The following is a 24525-nucleotide window of genomic DNA, read 5'->3' on the forward strand; positions in this document are numbered from 1 at the left end:
TAATGTAACAATACTGTAATATGAAGAAAATTTCAAAAGTTTTTCTTTCATTCTTTCATCAGTACCAAGATTTGAATTCAGGGCCTTGTGCTTACTAGACAAGTGCTCTATTACTTGAGCCATACCTCCAATCTCCTGCCAGAAAAAATAAAAAGTTTTTCTATATGGCTTCTGGCATTGGGCAAGAACTAAATGGGTATACAAAGACTAAAAGGAAGGTTTAAATTAGATCTCAGAAGAACCAAGCAGTGAGGAAGATGGCATTTTAGACAAGATGAGCATAGCATCTTAATTGAATACTAACGAATAATGCAGTTGCTCTCTGTAGCAATCTTCTGGATTTCACGTGCTCCCTACACCCATTTCTGGAGTGATTTATGGAAATTGGCACCACTGTTCCTGCCCCTCACCCCCCACCCCCACCCATCCACCCACCCCCACCGTCCCCTCCCTACCCTACCCCTCCTAAGCCACACTGACAATTTAGAATCCTTTTTCTTCAAATTGGATTAAAATTTCTGTTATTCCAAGATCTGATAGTATTAAAAGTATTTTTTTAAGTTCTTCATTAGTCTTTCAATGTCTTCAGATTGGATTAAACTTCCCAATTGCCTAGGCTCTGACAGTTCTAGAAAGGATTAAAAAGTTCCTTGTCTTTCATTGGTTAGAATGTGGCCAGGCTCACAAATTAGAGAGGCCTTAACACTGCCTGACATACCACATTCATTGTAGGTGCAGCCTCAGAATGGGAAGTGGGAAAGAGATGCTGATAGTAACTTCAGGGATGGCATTTAACCCCAACTTGCCATTTGCAGAGCCTCAAGGAATCTCCTGGGAGTCACCACTGGATGGGGCAGATAAAATAACGAGCCATCATCCACAATCTGAACTGAACATCGAAAAACCATCTCAGCAGATGAAACTGAAAATCGAGGATTTTATCCTGCACAAGATGTTGGGGAAAGGAAGTTTTGGTAAGGTACGTTAGTATACTGTAGAATTCTATGGACTAAACAGCAGAGACGGAAGATCAGTGCCCTGGGTGTGTGAGACTAAACTCTTGGGACTGGATGCTGTGGGAAAACAGGTCCTGAAATGCTGGGAGAAGCGAAGGACACCCACAATCGATGGAGACATAGGAACTGTAGGGCCTTGGGAGCCTCTGCTTCCTGGGGTTCTTTGTCCCCCAAACCACTTGTGCTGAGGGTACACCTGTACGCCGCATACTCATGAGCTTGGTATCTTTGGGCATCAAAGACACAGAAAGATGCTTTGTCTACTTCCTGTTTCACACAGGCATTTTGTTGGTTTTGTTTTGTCTTCTATCACCTCTTCTTCCAGCCTGGAGTATCCTTTTATAGCATCTGTATTTTTGTGTGCTAGATGACTGCTAGGGTGGTTACTTCTGAAGCCTTTCTCCTGACCTTTATTTTTTCTTTTTAGTTTTTTAAATTTATTTTATTGTAAGGGTGATGTACAGAGGGGTTACAGTTACATACGGTAATGAGTACATTTCTTTTTGAAGAGTGTCACTCACTCATTTTCTCCCACTTCCCCCACACCCACCTTCCCCCTGCCCCAAGTTATAAAGTTCATTTCCAACATAGTGTCTAGTGAGTCTCACTGTTGAGTTAGTTCACCCTTTGTCCCACCATTTCTGATTCCCCTTCCCTTCCCCAAATCAGATAAACATATATACAAGACAAAGGTTACAGAAATCAAGAACAGTGACAACAGGGAACAAACCAAAGGAGAAAAAAGAAATGACTACAAACAATACAATTTAAAAAACTCTTATTTCCATTTCCTAGAGTTCATTTCCATAGCATTGTTTTAAATGGTCATATGCACATGGCTTTTGAGCCATTGTGATCCTCTCCTAAGAACATCCTCCATTTTTCTCAGTGTGTTAATGCTTAGAGTGCTGTTGAATTGTGTCCAAATGTAATTATTTGTCTTTTACTATCCATTGGATTAACTTGTAGATTTATAGACATATTCTAGTTATTACAAATGAGAGAAACCATGCAGCCATATTTCTTTGGGTCTGGCTACTTCACTTAATATAATTTTTTTCCAAGCTTTTCATTTCTTTATGAATGGGGCAATGACATTCTTTCTGGTGAAAGCATAGAATTCCATTGTGTATATATACCACATTTTCTTGATCCATTTGTCCATTGAAGGGCATCTGGGTTTATTTCCATATTTTAGCAATGGTAAATAATGCTGCAATGAACATGGTTGTGCTGGTAGCATTAATGCAGACTGGTTTGTGGTCATTTGGGTAAATGCCCAGGAGTGGGGTTGCTGGGTCATCGGGGAGCTCTATGTTTAGTCTTTTGAGGACCCTTCATACTGCTTTACAGAGTGGTTGAGCAAGTTTACATTCCCAGCAACAGTGTAGTAGCATTCCCTTTTAGCAACATCTCTGCCAGCATCTGTTATTATTAGTTTTCTTGATATGGCCATTCTAACTAGGGTGAGATGGAATCTCAATGTGGTTTTGATCTGCATTTCTTATATGGCCAGAGATGTTAAACCTTTCTTCATGAGTCTATTGGCCGTTCTTATTTCTTCTTTGGAGAAGTCTCTCTTTAAGTCTTTAGCTCACTTATTGATGGGGTTGTTGTTTCTTTGAGAATTTGTTTTTTTGGGGGGGGTGATTTTTTTAGCTCTAAGTATATTTTCGATATGAGGCCCTTGTCTGATGTATAGCTAGTAAAGATCTTCTCCCATTCTGGGGCTTTCTATTTATCTTGCTGGTTATGTCCTTTGCCACACAGAAATTGTTTCATTTTATTTATCCAACTTTTCTTTGATTTGTTGTGTTTCTGCACCTTTACATAGAAAGTTTCAACTTGTGCCAAGGAGCCCTAATGTTTTCCCTATGCCTTCTTTTAATATGTCTGGGGTATCTGGTCTTATGTTGAGGTTTTTAATCCATTTGGAATTGATTCTGGTGCAGGGTGATATATGAGGATCTAACTTCAGTTTTCCGCACTGTTCCATCCTGTGTTTTGGGCTCTCTTATTAAAAATAAGTTGGCCATAGATCTGTGGGTTCATTTCTGGGTCTTTGAATCTATTCCATTGGTCCTCAGACCTTTCATGTGCCTGTATCAATCTGTTTTTATAACTACAACTTTGTAATAAAGTTTAAAGTTTGATATTGATATTCCTCCAGCACTGTTCTATCATGTGACCCCGGTTACTTGACTACTGTCATGGGATCCCATGTCACATGGCCCCCCAGTCACATGACCCCCATGTCACGTGACCCCATCACATGACCCCTGTCCATGAATTTTCTCATCCAAAGCCAACATCATGCTGAGCATCTGCTCATCAAACTTTGGCAGGAAACTTTACCCTGTTTATTGAATAATAAACTAAAATGCTACCAAGCAGCCAACATAGCTCAATGAGATTGTGCTCCAGTAAGTTTGGATTTAAACACCCAAAGCATTGCTTTTCCACAAAAATCTCCCTGCCCTGCACTCAGTGTCTGGCATCCACAAATTCTTTCAGCTCATTTCCACAATAATATGAACCACCACAGGCTCATTTGGTGTTAATCTGAGTGTAATAAGCAATTTTACAGGCCATCTTTATTATAATTTAGCAGCAATTAATGTCCAATTATAACCTGTTACCAAAAATTGAAAGCACATTATATAGATGGAAATTGCCTTTTCAGCTTCTTAGTTATGACTGGTTTTAGGATGTTTTACTGAAAGAAGCAATTACCAAAAGCGTACTTTTAATTGTTAATGAAATGTTTATCTTTCTGAGTTCCCATGTGAATTTCTACATTTGAACAAGGTTAATAAGAAAGACATTCAGTTAAACATACAAGCCTCATACAAGCCTCAGTAAATATCCCCAGGGCTGGCTTGGAACTCAGAGTTTCTCAACTAAATGTCCACAGCAGGATGCCCCTTTCCTCTGGGAACTGAGTCCTGCACACAGATAACAGTAAAGGAAGGACCAAATGGGACTGTCATTTTTCCCTTTCTCATGATACCAAGAACACTATGAAACTTGTGTTTCCTGTTTGACTCCCTATGAAAAATAGGGCTTATCAGCATAATGGCTACTCCTGATCTCAATCCACTTTTAAGTCTAGAAGAACACATGCCATGTTTCCTGGAGCTAGAAGCATCATTCATTTACTTGAATTCTCATCTACGCTCCATTTTCTTGATCAAGCCACAGATCCATACAAGATTATTTTAAAAACTAGACACATTGTGAGTCAGTACTAATTTGCTGTCCTTGACTTTGTCATTCTCTAAAAGTCAGTTAAAGAAACCAATGGCAGGTGTTTTAATATAGTTTTAATATAATGTTAATAGAGTTCACAACTACTTTCTCACGTAGCTTCTGACTGGATTTCCACCATAATCCTGTAAGTTAGGAGATAAAGCAATACTAGTTCCTCCTACACGTAAGGAAATGGGAGCTCAGGTTAACTGCTCACCAACATCCATCTAGGATGGAGGGGGATTAGTGAAGGCACTTTTTTCCCTGTCCAACACAGATCTCTCTCAGCACTCTGTCTCATCTTTAATGAGGGAGGAGAACATGGTTGTGCTAATGGCTTTAGTGTGGCTTGGTTTGTGGTCAATTGGATAGGTGCCCAAGAGTGGGATTGCTGGGTCATAGGGAAGCTCTATGGGTAGTCTTTTGTGGAATCTCCATACTGCTTTCCAGAGTAGTTGAACAAGTTTACATTCTCACCAACAATGTAGCAGTGTTCCCTTTTGGCCACATCCCCTCTAGCATCTGTTAGAATGTGCCTATAAATCTTAAGGAAACCCAGTGGTGAGTAAAATACAAATAATTACACCTGGACGTGATTAATTAAACAGCAGACTAAACATTCACACAGTGAGAACAAAGGAGGATATTCTTTTTTTTAACTGTATTTTTTTTTGTCTTTTCTTTTTTGGTACTGGGGATCGAACCCAGGACGTTGCACTTGCTAGGCAAGCGCTTTGCCACTGTGCTACATCCTTAAAGGAGGATATTCTTAATCTCAAGGGCTCAAGAGCTATGTGACTATTATCATATAAAATGATGTTAATCAAAATGAGCTCCAAGAGGGTTTTTATGGTATTTTTTTCAGTTCTAGTTTTTTTTTCTTTTTATTTTTCTTTTCTTCTTTTCTTCCTTCTTTGGGTTATTCCCTTCTGTCACTTTTTTTTTATTTCTGTACCCTATGTCTTGTATATAAGTTTATCTGATTGGGGAGGGGCAGAGGAAGCACAGAAATGGTGGGACAAAAGGGTTAAGCAATTCAGCAGTAAAAACCACTAGACTATTGGAAATGAACTATACAACTTGCTGGGAGGGGGGAAGTCGGGAGGGGAAAACCTGGGAGAGAATAGGGAAGAAATGTACTCATTACCTAACTTATGTAACTGTAACCCTTCTGTACATCACCTTCACAATAAAAATGCTTTTAAATGAGGAGGAGATCTAAATTCTATAACCAAGTTGTTTCTTCCCCTTCCTTCTAGGTCTTCCTAGCAGAGTTCAAGAAAAGCAATCAATTCTTTGCAATCAAAGCCTTAAAGAAGGATGTGGTTTTGATGGACGACGATGTGGAGTGCACCATGGTGGAGAAGAGAGTCCTGTCTTTGGCCTGGGAGCATCCGTTTCTAACACACATGTTCTGTACATTCCAGACCAAGGTGTGGCTTCTGCTTGGATATCCTCCCCACCCTCGCCCCAGCTTGTCCCACGCGCCAGGCCTGTCGTGAAGCTCTTACGTCTATGTTGACCTTCTTACTTGCTTCATTCTACCTTTGGTCCCTCCATCTAAAACATTCCCTCTCTCCTAAATATCATGGATATATTCCTTTGAAGTTTTTAAAAATATTTTTATTATCTTTAAGTAGCTGTACAAGGGGATTCTATTCAAAATGTCAGTTTAGGAGTGCAATGTATCTTAATTGACTTCATTACCTCCATCATTTTCTCTCCCCTCCCCATCTCTCCCAACCCTCAAGTTACCTAACTCCATTTTCACACCTGGACACTGAATATGATGACAGTATTCATCCTTCCTCTCTCTATTCATCTTCCCCCCTGACCTCCTTGATTGAATTTTGGGGGGGTTAGTTGTAGGGCTTGAACTTGGGAGCTGGACGCTGTCCCTGAGCTCTTTTTGCTCAAGGGTAACACTCTACCACTTTGAGCCACAGCACCACTTCAGGTTTTCTGGTAGTTAATTGGAGATAAGAGTCTCACCGTGGCTTTTCTGCCGAAGCAGATCCTCCAATCTCACCTCCTGAGTAGCTAGGATTATAGGTGTGAGCCTCCAGCTTATCACTTTTAAGAAGTAAAATTCATTGAAGATTTCCTTTACTTATAAAATAACATCAAAATATACTGACAAGTGGAATAGCTCTTGGATTCAAAAGCACTCCAGATAGAATTTTGAATGTCTTTTTTCCTTTGCTTTTCACAAGTAGTGAGAACTTAATACTTTTAAAATATTCAGTAGAAAATGCTCATTTTGTCATCAAACTTATAGTACTGAAAATTCTGTCTAGTCCTAGGACTCTTCTGAGCTGGTGAAATATGCATTTCTCAGCATATATATTATATTCAATAACTAGAGTAACACATAGGATGACATCTCAGATCTATAAATCACTTACTATGAGCCAAAGCATGAGCTCACTTAATCTTCCTAGTAACTCCACGTAGTGGCCATTATTATTACCCCCATTTCACAGATAAGGGCATGCAAGCAGTCCCAAGGAACTAAGCAACCCACCCCCACTACCCTCCCACCCATGCCCTACCACCTCCCCAGGCCACAAGTGTCTGTAATTAAGTAGAGGAGCCCAAGATGTTACTTGGCTGTCTCTCCTCAGAGCTCTAACCACATCAAGGAAAACACTTTAAAATTCATGACTAGGGGTCTATTTGCACTTTTTGTTGTAAAGGAAAATAACTGTGTTGGTTAATTCAGGAAGACCCAATGGGACAACTAAGGGAGTCACTGCCAACTCGGCTCTAATCCCTCCGGCCAGGCACAGACCTATAGAAATTCAGGAGGGCTATTTCTAACACTCCCTAATGAGTCTATGGAAGAGAGCAGCTTGACTAATTAGAGTTCACAGGAGAAATACAAACAGGCCTTAATAAATGAGTTGGCTGATTTTCAGAATGCCATTTTTCTCCCTCCTTGTCTCTCTCCCTTATATGCACGTGTATACACACACATATACATACACACACACAGCACAACACAATTATAGAACGTACCCAAACAATTATTTGGGACTTTTTGACAATGAATCCTTAAGTTTTTTAAAAAACAAAGCAAAAATTTTTCTAGGATGTTTTTGTTGACCGCTAAATACATCAGGAGGAAATGAAACTACTTCAGAATCAAAATCACTCCACCAGTCCAAATTGCCACCATACGTAAGAAACTCCATGCTGGTGTGAGCATACTAACACACAGTGTTATAGGTTGGCCTGTGGGACACACACACACACACACACACACACACACACACACACACACACACACCTCCTCCCCTCCCCCCACTCTGTTCCCAGCAATCATGTGCTTGGCCAGCTCTGTGGTCTTGCTTGAATCATTCTCACAGCCACAGATATGTGAATGCCAGAAGCACAGCTCTCAGAGTCTCTAATCAACTCAAACCTTGTTTAGGGGGACAAGGTGATCTGTGTGCCTTTAATATGTGAGCATGAGGCTGATAGCCTAGGGTAGTCCACCCTGAATTGAACCCTACTTCTGCTGTTGAACCTCCCCACGTACCAGTGTTCTGGCAGAGACCTGGAACGAGGGAACTAAAAAGAGAAGATAAGGACACCACAGGCTCCACTTAGCTTAGAATGACATAAGAGACCTGGCCCTAAAAAAAACAACTCAAGTCATTACTTCGCACCTGCGGGGAAGCTGGCAGGTAGTGAATGTCACTGAGGGCCCACACCTCCATTGGTACCATTTCCTCCTAGGCCCTGATGAGTCTCACGTGGAGTTGTAAAGGTTAAGGCTGTTAAAAAGTCATCCACGTGAGATTATTTTAGGTGCAAATGCGTGCACGGACACGCCCAACATCCCCAATTCCATGGCTACTAATTCTGTGATTCTTAAGATCCCTGGAAAATTCAAAGGTGCTCACGGAGCTACTGACCATTTGGGTTGAAGTAATACTGTCTCACAATTTGAAGACCACCCAGCCTCCATCTAGTGCTGCCCCTTGGGGGCGCTAGTGGGGAACTAGTCTTCTAGGAAACACAGCTCTCAGACAGTTGCCTGCCCTCTGACCTAAGGACGAGCAGGATAACAAAGCAAAATTTAATTACGAGTTCCCAAAGATAGGGCCCAGGTCTCCTTTATCTTTGATGGGTGAGGCAGTCTGAACATGCGCAGAGCATGGCCAGTGGGGATTTACTGAGTGTTTCATCTTTCTGTGTCTTGGCCTTGAGTCAGAGACCCAGGGTGCTGACCCTACATATCTTTTGCTCCATCTCACACCTGACCACTTTCAATAAGTGGATTATCAACAAGGATTCCATGCTCCACAGAGTCTCATTGTCCCGTGAGTGCGGATGAGACCAGCCTCCATGCATGGGATCATGGCATAGCTCTCAAAGAGAGGTTACTGAGCAGCTCACTAGGATTTTCAGTGGTGGAATCAGCTAAATGATTTTTACAGCCTTTCCCTAGGCAATTTCAAGATGAAACGTGGTTCAGCTGAAATTCTCTAACCTGCTTAAAAGCTCATCCTGGTTTTCTTTTTTTAAAAACTGTTTTTTTAAAGAAGCTACACTTTATACTCTTAAGGGAGGAACTCAAAGGCATGAGGCTTCCAACCATTTAAACTACTATTTATTGAAACAAATTCCGGGAAATGGAAATGTGGGTTTTAGTTGGTGGTGATGTGGTGGTAGGGCTGGTGTTGTTTGTTTGGGGGCATTTGGTGGGGAGGAGAATTGTTTTGTTTTGTTTCTCTTTATTCCTTTTGCTGTCTTTTGGTGGACAAAGGGGTCCAAAAATGGAGGAAGGAAGGATGAACAAATGCAATCATGGTATTCAGTATATACTATATAAACAATGAACTACCTAACTTGTGGGTAGGGATGGGAGTGGGAAACTGAGGGAAAGCAAAGGAAGCCATGACATTGTCCAAAAAGAAATGTCCTCCTTCCCCAACTTATGAAATGATTACCCCTCTGTACAGCACCTTAATGATAAAAATAAAATTATATTTTTTAATGAAAGAAGCTACAATTTGGGATTGTTTTTGTTTCTTTCTCAGGAAAACCTCTTCTTTGTGATGGAATATCTCAATGGTGGGGACTTGATGTACCATATTCAAAGTTGCCACAAATTCGATCTCTCCAGAGCCACGTAAGAGCCTCCACAGAGCACAGGGGTGTGGGAGGGAGGGGTCTCTGGTCTTGTCCATCCATGCACATCTGGTACCCACAGAATATTTTCCCAAGTGATAGTTTCTTTTTTTTTTTTTTGTCAGTCATGGGGCTTGAACTCTGGGCCTGAGCACTGTTCCTCAGCTCTTCAGCTCAAGGCTAGCGCTCTACCACTTGAGCCACAGCACTACTTCTAGTTTTCTGGTGGTTTATTGGAGATAAGAGTTTCATGGACTTTCCTGCCCGGGCTGGCTTTGAACGCAGTCCTCAGATCTCAGCCTCCTGAGTAGCTAGGATTACGGGCGTGAGCCACCGGCACCCAGAGATAGTTTCTTCTTGCTTCTTCATTTGGCGTGTCTACAAATCAGGGCCAGGTATACCCTTGGCAAGAATATCAGTCAAGCCAGTCAGTGGCTTCCCAGTTTGTAAGAGTGAACTTTGACTCTGTTTTGATGCCTTTTTCCGTGGTTTAAAAAACTTGTATGTAGGAGATGGGAAGGGAAGGGAAAGGGAAACAAAAAGGAGGAGGCAACAATGCTTGATAAGAAATGTACTCATTACCTTGCCCGTGTAATTGTAACCCCTCTGTACGTAATTTTCACAATTTAAAAAAAAAAAACTTGTACTTGGCTTCCCGCCCTAGTTGAAATAATTGAGCACGGGAGCAAATACTTGCCCTCTGACAAGAACAGAATCTTCAAGGTGGCTGAGGGATGAAACATTTGGCTGAGGCCTTTTGTGGGAAGTTCAATGCCAAGGTAGAAAGCATCTATCTGGGCTCCTGGTGCATGAGAAGCAAGAAATGGGAAGAGACACTAAGTCTCTTTGAAAATAATTCTTCCTTTTATAAGGCATCAAGAAGGTGCAGCTGCAAGGGAAATAGAGCAGGCTGTGCTGAACTGCTCAGACTGCAGTTAGGTCCCACAGCACCTGCGGGCGCCATTTCCCTTGACTCCTAATTCCCACCTAGTAAACCCACCCTGACCATCACATGGTAGGGAGCTGCACTATAGTGCTCATTTAAAAGCGAAGTCATGGCAACTTCTTGGCACAAATACCTAAAGATAATAATAAATAGAGATCTAACTGTATGGCTTTTTGGTGGTAGTGGTGGTGGTGGTGGTCGTCGTGGGGCTTGAACTCTGGGTCTGAGTGCTGTCTCTGAGTTCTTCAGCTCAAGGTTAGTGCTCTACCACTCTGAATCACAGCACCATTTCCAGTTTTTTGGTGGTTCATTGGAAATAAGAGTCTCATAGACTTTCCTGCCTGGGCTAGCTTTGAATTGCAATCCTCAGATCTCAGCCTCCGAGTAGCTAGGATTACAGGCATGGTAGTTTTGAAGCCAAGCACCGGGGACTCCTGCTTAGAATTCTAGTTACTCAAGAGGCTGAGATCTGAGGATTACAGTTCAAAGCTAGCCTGAGCAGGAAAGTCCATGATACTGTTATCTCCAGTTCACCAAAAAGGTGAATGTACAGCTGTGGCTCAAGCTGTAGAGCACTAGTCTTGAGCAAAAAAGCTTAGGGACAGTGCTCTGAGTTCAAGCCCCAGTACTGGCAGCAATCATAAAATGTTAGTCATGTGCTACGTTGCTATTATTCTTCATTATTATTATCATTATCATCATTATTAATTATTATTACTATTTACTTGCTGCTCACTATTCCTTCCATTCTGCATGTCCATATTGAGTGGTTGGAGTTGAACATGAAATGGGTTGAACATGGACTTAGTCTAGCAGTTCCTACAACACTCTCACTGAAATTGACGCTTTGTCATGTCTAGTGATCCAGCAGTCTTCAGAAAACCTCCGCAAAGCACCTACTGAGTGCTTTTGTGTTAGAAGTCATCCATCCAGTCAGCCCAATCCTCTGTCCAGCACTGTAACAGGAATCCACGTTGGACACCTGCTCTCTATCTATTATGTCCTGAGCATTTTCCAAAAGGGACTCCTAATGCATTCTCTCATGAGAATTCGCCCAGCAAATTTCCCTTCCAGAAAGCTCTGCCTTGTGTCTGATGTAAACTCATTTCCGTTAAGCCTGTCACCATGGAAGATGAGGAGTGACTAATCACCTCCCATCTCCTCATTTCCTTTCTTCCACCTCTTGGCGTGTATGTCCTGCCCACGGTTAAACATTGTCAATATGAAAATAAACCAACCAAGTCTGTTTGCTATGAGCCTACGTGACAGGTCTGAGAACTCCAAGCAGAGTCTGAAATAAAGGGACAAGTTCTTTTCCTGCAGTGCTATGCTGTCATAGTCAATATTTATGTAGTTTTAATTAGCAAAATAATGTCAGGACAAGCGTAGTATAAAATGCAAGAACAATCTCTGATGGAGGAGAGGGTAGCTCTGTTTCATACTCTGAAACCTGAGGCTAGAGATCTCTTATGATAAGAGTACACAGAGTGACATTTTCCCTGTTTAAAAAAAAAGTTGACAACATTTATGGGCAAATACTATTTATTCTGACACTGTCCACACCTCACAGATCAGACCAAGTGGATTGTATTTTGTTCTGTTCATGCATTCATGCTGAATTTTGGCTTTCTCTCTCTCTCTCCTCCCCCTCCCTCTCCCCCCTCCACACCTCAGGTTTTATGCTGCTGAAATCATCCTGGGCCTGCAATTCCTTCATGCCAAAGGAATTGTCTATAGGTAAATTACGCTCTTTGAAAACAAATATTGGGTTGGGAATGTGACTTAGTGGTCGAGTGCTTGCCTAGCATGCATGAAGCCTTGGGTTCGATTCCTCAGTACCACCTACACAGTAAAAGCCAGAAGTGGCTCTGTGACTCCAGTAGTAGGGCACTAGCCTTAAACAAAAGAAGCTCAGGGACAGGCCTTGAGTTCAAGCCTCAGGACTGGGCAAAAAAAAGAAAACACTAAGCTCTTGGGTGTGTCTTTGCGCTTGCCAGCCTGTGAGTGTGTTTCTATGGGAGAACATTCCTCATCCACACCTGCTGCTCCTCGTGACTACACAGAATGATGATTTGCCTACAAGCTAGTCTTATTCTGCCCCTTAATTGGGTCCTCGTTCTTATTCTCCCTTTCTCTGCCCTTCTTCCACTTCCTCCCTCACCCCCCTTCCTGCTGCCTGAGTCCTGCTTTCCCTCACGTGTCCCCTCTGTACCACGTGTCCCCTCTACCATGTGTGGAGATGCTTGGGAAATGTTTTCCTCTTGGCTGGGAGAAGGAAGCTCTTTCAGGAACATTCACACTCCTGTGGAAACCTGCAGGTCTATACTCTATAGAAAAGTGCATAAAACCTTCCTGGGGTCCCCGTGCTTGAACTCACAATTTCTCTGTTGTACAATATTATCTCACCCCTGGCTGCCACAGCCTTGGGAGGAGAGCTGTGGTATTCTGGTCATCTTCTTTTCTCAAAAAACACGCTTGACGTTCACCATGGGACTCTTCACAAGCGCAGGACATGGACAGGAGGCACGGTGATGGGAAAGTTAGAAGAATATGCATGCTGGTGGCAAGTTCCAGTTCCAGTTGGATGTTTCCATAAGCATAAATAAGGTTTCCTTAAGAAACCGGAGCCATCAGAGACCAGCAAAGCTTGCTTGACATCTCTGGTGCTCGTTTTTGCATGTTTCTTGTGTGTGTCTTTGCCTCTATCTCTATCTCTGTCTCTCTGTCTCTGTCTGTCTCTCTCTGTCTCTGTCTCTCTGTGTGTCTCTGTCTCTCTCTGTCTCTCTGTCTCTCTCTCTCTCTCTCTCTGTCTCTCTGTCTCTGTGTGTGTGTCTTTCTCTGCTTTTGGCCTACTCACTATTTTCCTCTGCATTTATATGCTAGTCTTCTCTTTCATCTAGGGCAAGTACCACAGCAGCCTGGGTATCTTTCCAGTCTCCAGCCGAGACAGACTAGCGCCCACATAGCAATCCTAACATCCAGAAAGAGAAATTGGGTGGTTCTGGAGGCTAGCATGGGGGTGGGGAGAGGACCGGCCACGCTCCTCACAGGGAGCCCCTCTTCAGCTGGGAAGACATGAGCTGCCACCCCACAACTATCTCCTTTTAACCGAGTCACATGTCTTCCAGTGAGATTTTCTTGCTTCGCTCTCGTTTTCCAGGGACCTCAAGCTAGATAATATCCTCCTGGACCGAGATGGCCACATCAAGATCGCAGATTTTGGGATGTGTAAGGAGAACATGCTAGGAGGGGCAAAGACAAACACGTTCTGTGGAACTCCTGACTACATCGCCCCCGAGGTGAGGATGCCGCGCCTGGCCTGGCCCTGCTCATCCCAAGGTTTTCTATCTCGGGATTTGAAATTGGTACTTGGTGTTTGGGAGCAAACACTCCCTAGATGCCCATGAGTAGCTACTGAGGCCTTAGAGGGACGTCAGGCAACGTATTCCTAATGCCTTGCCAAAGCCAAAACATCCCACGGTTTTTTCAGTCATGGCTCGGACACCGCCCACCCCCAGCAGCCTTCAGACACCACACCCGGCTCAGACTGGCCAGAGGGAATGGCTGGTGAGATGCTCAGGGGAAATAGCATCCCACTACCGTCCAAAGGTGTCATTGTAAGGCTAGAGGAACTGATCGCAGGGAGAAGAGAGGCCTTTGCCAAAGTCTTCCTCCCCGGATTTCTTCTATAACAGCATTTTGCTCAGAAGAAATCCACCCTCCTCTTTCCTTTTATGGATTCTTCTCCAGGTACCCACCCCAGAGAGAGACTGGTAAACTATCTGGTCCTTGCCATAGCATAGTATTTGTCCTAGTAGTTGTTGTTGTTGTTGTTGTTGTTGTGTGTGTGTGTGTGTGTGTGTGTGTGTGTGTGTGTGTGTTTGAATCTTCCTACATGACTGCATGTTGGTTCCAAAGTCTGGTACTGTTTCTTATTCCCTTTTTTTCTTTTAACTTTTTAACTTGAAATAACTAGAGATTCGCAGGCCGATGCAAGCGTAATGTAGAAATGTCTGCAATTTCCCGCAGTGACTGCATCTTCCATAGCTCAGGCCCAATATGAAAAGCAGGAGGCGAGCATTGGTTACAGGAGTGCGGGCTTCTCTGGCACTTCCTCCACAGATAGATGCGAGCCCATCTTCCCCTTAATAGACAAGGCCCAGTCCAGAGACTGACACATTAAAAGGTCACTAACTAGCCTAAGGAAGAATGAACGAATGACCAAATAAACTGGTAAACAGAGAAGGATCAACTGATAGGGTTGATCTTTCATAAAACAATTTCTGCAACAAGTCCCTGTCATTGCCCAATTAACTGCAGAGGCTGGAGTCTAAGGACGATGTGGCTTTGCTCTGTGTTTGTGTATTTCATTCTCATTTGACCATGTCTAAAGGCAAGGTTGACCTCTGATAGGCAAAGAAGGATGACTTCCAGCTGTCCAGGAATCATGGCAGCCACAGAACACTGCTCATTTGATTTAATAACTTTCTGATAGTAGAAATCTGCACTTCCTTAAGGTGAGCACCAACACAAATATCAATGCAGTGAAGTCAAAGCTAAACAGGGCACACATGAAGGAGAGCTCAGCAGACACACTTCACTGCACACCAGATCCCCTTTGTAATAATCCTAAAAATACACTCATATGGCTCAGATCCACCACTGGCTTTCTCAACAAAAGACTCCTTTATTCTTCTCTTAATCTCCTGTTGCTCCCCAGTACCCGGCTATGGGAATGAGGACAATCTATGTTTCATCCCATAGTAAAGGCAGGTAGGAGGGGCATCGCGTACTTCCTGATTCTCATTGGCTACCTAGGCAAGCCATGTGGATCTCAGTAATAGAGGCCTCTCTCTGCAGAAAGCAGGTTCTCATGGAAATCAAGGCCATTTGGCTCCACAGGATCACTTAGCACTCAACGTAGGTCTGTGTAGAGCTTAATGGACCAGCTCCATGGGGCCAAAGATCAGACAGACTTTTCTCAATGGAAAAGATAGGAAGGAACTGTGACATCAACTGAGGAAGCCGTTATTAATCATTTGATTTTGTTTCTGATGCTAGTCCTGGGGCTTGAACTCAGGGCCTGGACACTGTCCCTGAGCTTTTGTACTCAAAGCTAGCACTCTACCACTTAAGACACAGTGTCACTTCTGCTTTTTAGGGTTCATTAGAGATTAAGAGTGTCAGAGACTTTCCTGTCCTGGCTGGCTTTGCATTGCGATCCTCAGACCACAACCTCTTGTGTGACTGGGACTACAGGCATGAGCCACTGGTATCCAACCATTATTAGTCATTTACTGGTTTCTCAAGTTTCGAGTTGTGCTTTAGAGGGTTGTGCTTCTCAATCCTTAGGGTAAAGATGGGGGGAAGAAAGGAGAATAAAAGAAGAAGAGCTGACAGGGCTGGCAGTAATGGGACTTGAACTCAAAGCCTTGCACTCTTGCTTAGCCTTTTTGTTTGCTCAAGGCTGGTGTTCTACCACTTGAGCTACATCTCCACTTCTGGCTTTTTGCTGGTTAACTGAAGACAAGGGTCTCACACACCTGCTGGTTTTGAACTTCGATCCTGAGTAGCTAGGATTATAGACATAAGCCACCAGCACCCAGCTAACTAGGAGACCTTAAATAAACGAGAATCATAGCTTCTATGAGCCTCATTCTCCCCAGGGAGCTCTTATACATGTAGATACGTTATACGGAAACGCCTGTCATGTCTTATTAGAGTTCCTTCCATGAATATTCTGTTTGCATTTGATTCTGGATTCCGTTTTCCTTCTTCCTCCTAATGAAAGATTGCATCTTTTTTTTCAACATCACCTAGCCTAGAAGGTTTAATTTGCACCACAGCTGTCTCCTGTCCTCCAAATTCCTTTTCATTTTTGCTCTGCCAAAATGAAGTTGTTTACAAAAAAAACTGTCATTACTCAGAGCTGCTTCCACTTGCCTTTGGCACCCCCTTGTGGTAAATCTTTGGAGTTGCATGTGGACCCATTTCATTGGGCAAACGAAGCTGAAGAAAGTTTCACAGACTAATTGTAGGCCTCCGTTCTTCCCTTGTAATTCTTTCAAGATCTACCTTTATTCCTTCAGACAAAGTTTTTCTTTCTATCCATTTTAAGGTGAACTTTCATATGCAAATACTGAATAAAAACTAGCAGGTAGCATGTTTATGCTAGAAATTAGTGGCAGATTGCAAAATTCTGTGTTCTACTTGACATTGACTTTTCACAAATGGGAATGTGTTTCTCCAAGTAGACATTTATCACAGCATTAGTAGTAATTTCCATCTGGAAGTCACCTTTATGTTCCTGTGTTTCGTTGTGTTTTTATTAGGGACATTGCATTCATTGACCCACCCTTGAAGTACCTTGTGAAAGTGGAACTATATTAGGGGCTGATTTGTTTTAATTAGCCTAATTCCACCATGCTCATCCATGTTGCCCCAAATGGCAGCGTTTCCCTCCTTCCTTTGGTATGACCCATCAGTATTCTACTGTATTTATGCACCACATTTTCTTTATCCTTTAAGGACAGACATTGTTGGGTAATGCCATAAGATGCTTGATGCTTTCAAATATTACACAAAGACTCAGCAGCAGTAGAATCCCCCCCAAAATACATGGGCTTGGTGATACATTCACGTCAGAGGCATGGCAGAATCTAGACACGCACCAGCCTTTTTGGTTCTAATATCTACCACCCAAGTCCCCCACAGTTCAGATGGGAAAATGGAAGACAGAGTCAGGGTTCAACCATTTCCCTTGAAGACCAAAGGAAAAGTAAAATGCTTATCCAAAGTCAAAAATGTTGACATTGTGCTGGTAGGAATGAGGATGCAGTAGGAAGAAACTTTTGTAATATTAATGAGGATGAAAATTGGTGCAACCACTATGGGAATCAGTACAGTGGTTTCTCAAAAGACCAAAAGTAGAACTAATATATATGATCCTGCTCTAGCACTGGTGGGTATTTACATGAAGGACTCTAAGTCATCAAGCAATAGAGATACCTACACGCCCATGTTTATTGCACTATTCACAATAGCTAAGTTTTAGTCAAAGCCTAAGGGCTCACCAACAGATGTCTAAACAGAGAAAAATCAGATACATATATGCAAAGGAGTTTTAATCAGCCAGAAAGAAGAATGAAATTATGCCCTTTACAGAAAAAAAAGTGGATGGGACTGGAAATCATAGACCAAGTGGCTTTAAGACATGTCATCAGAGAAGTAGATCAAAGTGGTAGAGCATTAGCATTGAGCAAAAGAGTTCAGGGACAGTGCCCAAGGCCCTGCGTTCTAGCTCCAAGACAGACCGAAAAAAAAAAGTGTCCGGCTGGGAAGGTGGCTCAGTGGTAGAGCGCTTGCCTTGCATGCATGAGGTTCTGGGTTCGATTCCTCAGCACCACATAAGCAAAAAGAAAAATGGTGGAAGTGGTGCTGTGGCTCAAGTGGTAGAGCACTAGCCTTGAGCTGAAGAGCTGAGGGACAGCGCCCAGGCCGAGTTCAGGCCCCGTGACCGGACCCAAAAAAAAAAAGTGTCATCAGTGATCAACCTCATCTGTTAATTATGTCCCTGTTCTTCTGGTCACACAGATCTTGCTGGGTCAGAAATACAACCATTCTGTGGACTGGTGGTCCTTTGGCGTGCTCCTTTATGAGATGCTCATTGGCCAGTCACCTTTCCATGGGCAAGATGAAGAAGAGCTCTTCCACTCCATCCGCATGGACAATCCTTTTTACCCACGGTGGCTCGAGAAGGAGGCCAAAGACCTTTTGGTAAAGGTAAGAAATGAGGGCAAAAATGTTTTCGTTGAGATTTGTATTCGGTTCTCTGCTCAGTGTTCCCATGCATGGCTACATTCTAACTGAAATATCAGAGAGTGAAACTGCTGGTATTGGACTGGTTTAACTTAAATGGACTTAAATACCCACTGCCTGTTGCAACTCAGGCTCGGACACTGTGTACACTAAGTAGAAACATAAATTTAAGATAAACATTCTGGGGCATCATTTACAAAAGAAATGCACCAAAACAATTTCCACGACTTTAGACTGTTTCAAGCAATTTCTATTGAACAGATGGGGTTAGTCCAATTTCTCTTTCCTGCCTCTGGAATTCTAGGCAGGGTACATGAATCTTCTGTTTCAGTCTCAGCTTTAAAAAAGAACAACAACTTTTGTCTAAGTCATAAAACCCTGACTCAGTTGAAAATGACCCCACCCACAAGCGTCAGTTACCACATGGCTCTCCATGTCAAAATTAAGACTTTTTCTATCTGTTTTCTGGTCAGAGATGGTGTCTGTCCGCTGCTCAGTTTTGGAGCAGCGATTACAGGCATGCTCTGGATGACTGTCCCTCATCCTCTTTTGGATGGATAGAAACTTCTGTAGGTTTCTTTTGAAATATTTAATCTTGGGGACACTTGGGGATGAAGCTTTTGAGAGACAGGCTATTCAGACTATTGCCTGCCTTCCGTAACATACCAAACAGTAATTGAGCAGCCCTCTTTCCTACTGCTTTTTTCTTACACAGCAGATTGTCTCAAACAGTACTTAAAATACACACAGACCGACTGCTTTTCTCTCCGCATGCCGTCCACATGGTGCATTCAAAAGAGGAACACAAATTCTCAGATACAAATTCTGAGAGATCAGGCTTGTACCATGTTCGTAGCAGTACCCAGAGTTCATCTGCAGGGCAGAAGTCAGACAGACACCCATGACAGCTCAGGATACATTTTGATTTCTAAAATCTCATATGTCATCGACCCAAAAAAAAAAAAGACTTACCATTGAATGGAGTCATTTTGGGCTTTTTTTTTTCACTCCATGAAAAAATGGAAATAGATTCTTCAGTATCAAAAGCCATTCGTGAGTTTCAAATCAAAGCTTTGAAAACTATTTCCGAGTTCATTTTTTGTTCACTAGTAAGAGGAATTCAATTTAAAGGGCATTACATTTCCACCTCCCTTAGACAAGTGACAACTTGTCTGCAGCATTAGAGGTCTGAGAAGAACTCCAAGAGCTCTCCCAGGAATCATGAGCTTGTCGTGAGTGAGAGGCATCCACGAGGCTCTCAGCACAAGGTTAATGGAACTCCCAATTTAAAAATCGGAACCTGTTTCGTTCAGCATTTGCTTTCTGACTATGAGCCAAATACACAATAAAACCTAGAATGCCCCCAAATAACCAATTAAATTCACTTTTAATGACTGCATGAAACACAGGTAAAATGAAATCTAATTTCCAAATTAGCCAATAAGAAAGATGGCATCAATAAAAATAAATATGCCAGTGCGATTTTCAGTGTTGCAATGGCTACATGGACCTTACCCTTGGCTCTATCAAGGACTTGATTCTTTTTAAGGGCTTGATTTTCCATCATAGAAACACAAGTTCCAGTAGGATGGTAACTACTCTACCTTTGGTTCTATGAAGGACTCAGTGTGAACTGTATGCATCAACTGGCACTTCCAAAACAAACTCTTTCCACCCATTCATTGCCTGCCTTGCAGATTGTCTTTGGCAGTGATCAGTAGACATACAGATCAGCTCTCCCTCATCTTCCCTCACCTGTCATCTAGAAATACAATTGCATCCTTTACCTTGAGCAACGGAAACAGTAGACTTCTTTCTCACAGTTCTGGAGTCTGGAAGTCCAGGGTTCGAAGGCTGTCAGTCTTGATAATGGCTCTCTTCCTAGATCTTATGTAGCTACCTTTTTGTCGTGTCTTTACATGGTGAGAGAGAGAGAGAGAGAGAGAGAGAGAGAGAGAGAGAGAGAGAGAATACTGTTGCCTCCTTCTGATAAGGGAACTAATTCTATTGAGCCTCACTCATCCTGAACTCTTCCCTACATCCCCTATCCACAGCCACAGTGGTGGTTAGAGCATCAACATGTGGATTTTGAGGGGACACAACTCAGTCCTTAGCATGAGGGTTGCGCTTAAAAGCCTGGGCTAGAAAATCCACTGGGAACAGAGAAAATTAAACATGGTGTCTCCTGCACCATTGGAGGCAGAGGCACCTCATGCTCAGGGCTGGCACAGGATGGAGCCCCCTGATCTAGCTGCAACCCCAACAGCTTCTCTTTATCTATTTTACTTATAGTTAGATATAGATATATGCACACATACATATATACATATATATACTCCATGGGTTCTTTGTTATGATTATCTTGGTCCCAATGTCCCATATTTTTGATGGGAAAAAAAACAGATGGGAAACATATGGTGCATACAGGACCAAAGGAAGTCTTCTAACAATTCACTGAAGCATTACAATCACCTCGTTTCGGGTCCCCCATCTTTGAGACACATAAACTTTCCCTGTCTAATCTTCTTTCTTCAAAATATCCCTCAGTAGCGGGGTGCTGCTTCTCACACTTGTAATCCTAGCTACTTGTGAGGCTGAGATTTGGAGAACTGATGGTCAAGACCAGCTTGGGCAAAAATGTGTTCAAGACTCCTCAACAAAGAGCTAGACAAGGTAGTGTGGACCTGTTGTCTTAGCTACAGCGGGAAGCCTAACACAGGCAGGAAGTGAGACCCTCTCTAAAAAATAACTAACGGAAAACAGAGTTGGAAGTCTGGCTCAGTGGCAAGAGCACCTGCTTCGCAAGCATGAGTTCAAACCCCAATAGGGGGAAAAATAGTATTAGTGATGGTCAAGAACTTAGTGTAATTATTTCTAGGGACGAGATAGGTGGGTAAGTCCCTGATTTCCTCTGCTTCTAAATGAATCTGTCTGCTGGGTTTTGAGTCTACAGAAAAGTTTATCTCTTTGGTGCCTTTTTTTATATACTGAAAAATGAGAGTAGAGGTATGATATGCAGATAAGAAAAGGCATCCCTGACTCCATATGCCAAAATAAAACTTTTCTCTTCTGCAAGACAATTGTCTCAGGTGCCTCGTTACAGGAATGGACACAGATGACTAGCACAAAGACAAGTGACACTCAGAAAACTTACCCAAAGGTGAACGGGTGGTAGTAGAGCTCTCGGATGGCAGTCTCATGTGGTTCTATAAAGCCCCGAACTCCAGCACTCTTTGGCCATCCTAGGGTAACAAGGAGAGGGGAGGTTAGGGCAATGCCAAGGTCTTATCAGTTGGTAATTGGCACCTCTGCAGTTTTCAGGTAGTAAGATGACATAATAAATCAGTGTTTCAAAGCACATAAGCCTGGGGTTTTCATTTGTTTTGAGCTATTGAGACAGGGCCTCTTTGCCCAGGCTGTCTTGAGACATGTTTTATAGCTCAAGGTAGCCTCAAACTCAAGAGCCTCCTGCATCTCCCTCCCAAATGGGGGACTACAGGTATGCAGCACCAAACCTGGCTAAGCTTGGACACTCTTGTAAGCAGGAGAAACAAAAGATGGAAGACAAGTCCTTCCTGGAGCTTCCTGCAGGATCCTGGCCCTTCACCAGGCTTTCTATTTGAAGTATCCATCCTTTCCCTTAAAACCTATAACTCGCTGCCACTTATACACAAACACTGGGCTGATGGACAAAGGAGGAATGATGGCACCCAACGCTCAGACCCTGTTACTTTTCCAAGTTCATATTTACACTGTTCTGATCTTTGGCGGCCTTGGCTGGTTCTTTTAAGTTTGAAAAGCTTTCCAGTGTCTGTCCTGTCTTTCCAGCATATGCCTATGTGTGTGAGGGTGTGTGTGTACAAGTTACATGCATGTATGCATGTGTGTATTGTTGCTCTTGCGTGCCATCTTTGGAACAGTTCTGGAGGAGGGCACATATCTCACTTTCCAGGCACGGAAGTTGATGTGGGGTCTGTCCCTTTGCCAGAGATCCTGTCAATAAGAAAAAGAGAAGCCGATCTTTTATCAGGTCTACTGACCTCAAGTAGAGCATGCCCAGGACAAAGAGGAAGGGAGGAAATCAAAGCGCAGACTGGGGAATGTGCAGAAAGGCTCCATCAGGGAGAGAGGGGTCAGGACAAAGTTTGATCCTCACTCATCTTCATCCAGGAGAGTGAGAAGGGTAAGGTTAGAAACACAGGAGTCTGGGATGCTAAGAAACACACACCCCTACCTGACTCTAATGGTTTATTCCTATAAAGGTCAACTGCCCCTTCTCTGTCCTTTGCAGCTCTTTGTGAGGGAGCCTGAGAAGAGGCTGGGAGTGAAGGGGAACATCCGCCAGCACCCTCTGTTTCGGGAGATCAACTGGGAAGAACTTGAGAGAAAGGAGATCGACCCCCCATTCAGACCTAAAGTGGTAAGAACTCCCCTATGGGAGCATTTGGTTTCTTCCCTTACAGGCGGTGGGCATGACCCAACCTAGGCAGCTTCTTACCCCTCCAAGCCCCTTACCTTACCCTCCATCCCTCTCTCTTCCTGGGCACAATGTGTTTCTTTAGGTCATGTGACTTGGGGTAGTGGGACATTGCTCTTGCTTACAAACTTTAACCTCTGTAGTTCAAAAGCCCCTGTAAAGTTATCAGTAAATGTTATATACAGATTATTAACCTTAGAGATCGTGGATTTAATGGCTGAATTTTTTTCCCCTCCTCTTTTTCTCCCTCTTAAACTTCAATCAAGAAATCACCCTGCGACTGTAGCAATTTCGACAAAGAATTCTTAAGCGAGAAGCCCCGGCTGTCATTCGCCGACGGAGTGCTGATCAACAGCATGGACCAGAACATGTTCAGGAACTTTTCCTTCATGAATCCAGGCATGGAGGGGTTCATCTCCTGAACCTCCTCTGTCAGCAGACTGGAAGGAATTTCCTTCCCTCCAGGAACTGGTTCAAGTAGCACTTCTTGGGTTCCTTTTTCAGGTTGGAAGAGCGAAGAAACACTCAATAGAGGCTGAGATCTTTTAGCTCCTCACATGATTTTTTTTTATCTGTAGCAGAAACCAACTCTGCTTTCATTAATGACAACACCTTGTTTTTTATCTGCTGGCATCTTTCATGGAGTTAGGTCATTACTAACCCTAGGGGTTTACTTGAAAACAAAATGGCTTCCCACACTATGAAGGATTTGAAACTTAAGCCTGCTTTAAGTGATGGCTCTTCACTAGGTTACCAACGGCTCATGGATGGAATGCTTGATGAATGGAGGAACAAGCAGAAATCACTTTTCAAGACCGAAGTAGCTCATTGCCTGGCATCCTCAGTCAAGGCCAAGGAGCCACTTAACCCCTTTCATTCTGTGGGTATCTATGGATGTGTAAATGGCTGAGGGTAGGGGCTGGTTAAATTTTCATGGGTTTCTTCACAATAAACATAGCTTGTAACTTGAGCTTTACCGATATGTTCATTCTGATTGGCCATGACATTCCCAGGAAATGAGAAAGACGGCAAATGGGCAGAGCTCATGTCAGTGATAAGAAAGGTTGACTAGAACACTTAACGCTGGGTATCTTGTCCATAGAGAAATTAAGTTTAAAGTCCAACAAAGAGAATGTGATTTTATTCCTTCTCCCAAAACCCTGCTGTCTCCCACCTCTTCTTGGCTGATTTCCATTGACCATCCTCACATCTCAAGGCAAAACAAGAAACAAAGTGTACAATTATTCTAAGAGAAAAGAGAGCCTATCTCTTATTATAACATTACTGGGGATTTCATGGCAAGTCTGTAGGTATCCTGCAAGATAAATGACCCATGCATGCCATAGGTAGTCGTCCATCTTGTTTAATTAGAAGTGTAATTATACATTTGAAAGTATTTGTGTTTGTATAGTTCGATAAAGTGTTGTGACTTAAGGACAAAGAAGTAGATACATAAAATGGAATTTTAAAACAGAGGAAGATATCTCTTAATAGTTTAATTTCTAGTCCCCTACCCCCAAAGAACTTGCTTCTGTCATGTTGTTCGCCAAAATGTAGCCAATGTTGAATGGATGTCTTACAACTTGGAAATCATTAAAAATTCCCCAGATGGTTCTAGTATTCCTCTTTTTCTTAATGTTTCATTTTTTAATTAGCAATTTAATTACACAAAGGGATGTTATTTTCACTTGTCCGTGTATGCACACAGTGAACCTTGGTCATGTTGGTAATTGTGGGGTCAGTAGTTCTTAACTGCATAGTGGATAAAAAGATCAAACCCAATGGCTGAGAACAATCTATTTATTTTTTTCCTAATTATTAGTGCATACTAATGGTACACAGCAATCGATTTCACTGAAACATTTGCATGCGTGTTTTGG

At 42.8% G+C, this 24525-nt stretch overlaps 1 protein-coding gene across 2 annotated transcripts in view; it reads left to right on the top strand.

The window, feature by feature from the left end:
* The window catches only part of Prkcq (protein kinase C theta), an 84731-nt gene extending 60466 nt beyond the window's left edge, over positions 1 to 24265 (top strand). For both annotated transcript variants that reach the window (XM_042686116.1, XM_042686117.1), the window contains exons 11-18: positions 816 to 979; positions 5525 to 5698; positions 9314 to 9405; positions 12025 to 12087; positions 13511 to 13649; positions 17944 to 18132; positions 22460 to 22588; positions 22912 to 24265. In XM_042686116.1, coding sequence (XP_042542050.1) covers positions 816 to 979; positions 5525 to 5698; positions 9314 to 9405; positions 12025 to 12087; positions 13511 to 13649; positions 17944 to 18132; positions 22460 to 22588; positions 22912 to 23067 — 1106 coding nt within the window. In that variant the 3' untranslated portion in view covers positions 23068 to 24265. The remainder of the gene's footprint in view (positions 1 to 815; positions 980 to 5524; positions 5699 to 9313; positions 9406 to 12024; positions 12088 to 13510; positions 13650 to 17943; positions 18133 to 22459; positions 22589 to 22911) is intronic.
* Positions 24266 to 24525: the final 260 nt, after the last annotated feature.

This window comes from Dipodomys spectabilis, unplaced genomic scaffold (assembly GCF_019054845.1).
Source record: "Dipodomys spectabilis isolate Male_0828 unplaced genomic scaffold, ASM1905484v1 ptg000096l, whole genome shotgun sequence".
NCBI classification, from domain to species: Eukaryota; Metazoa; Chordata; class Mammalia; order Rodentia; family Heteromyidae; genus Dipodomys; species Dipodomys spectabilis.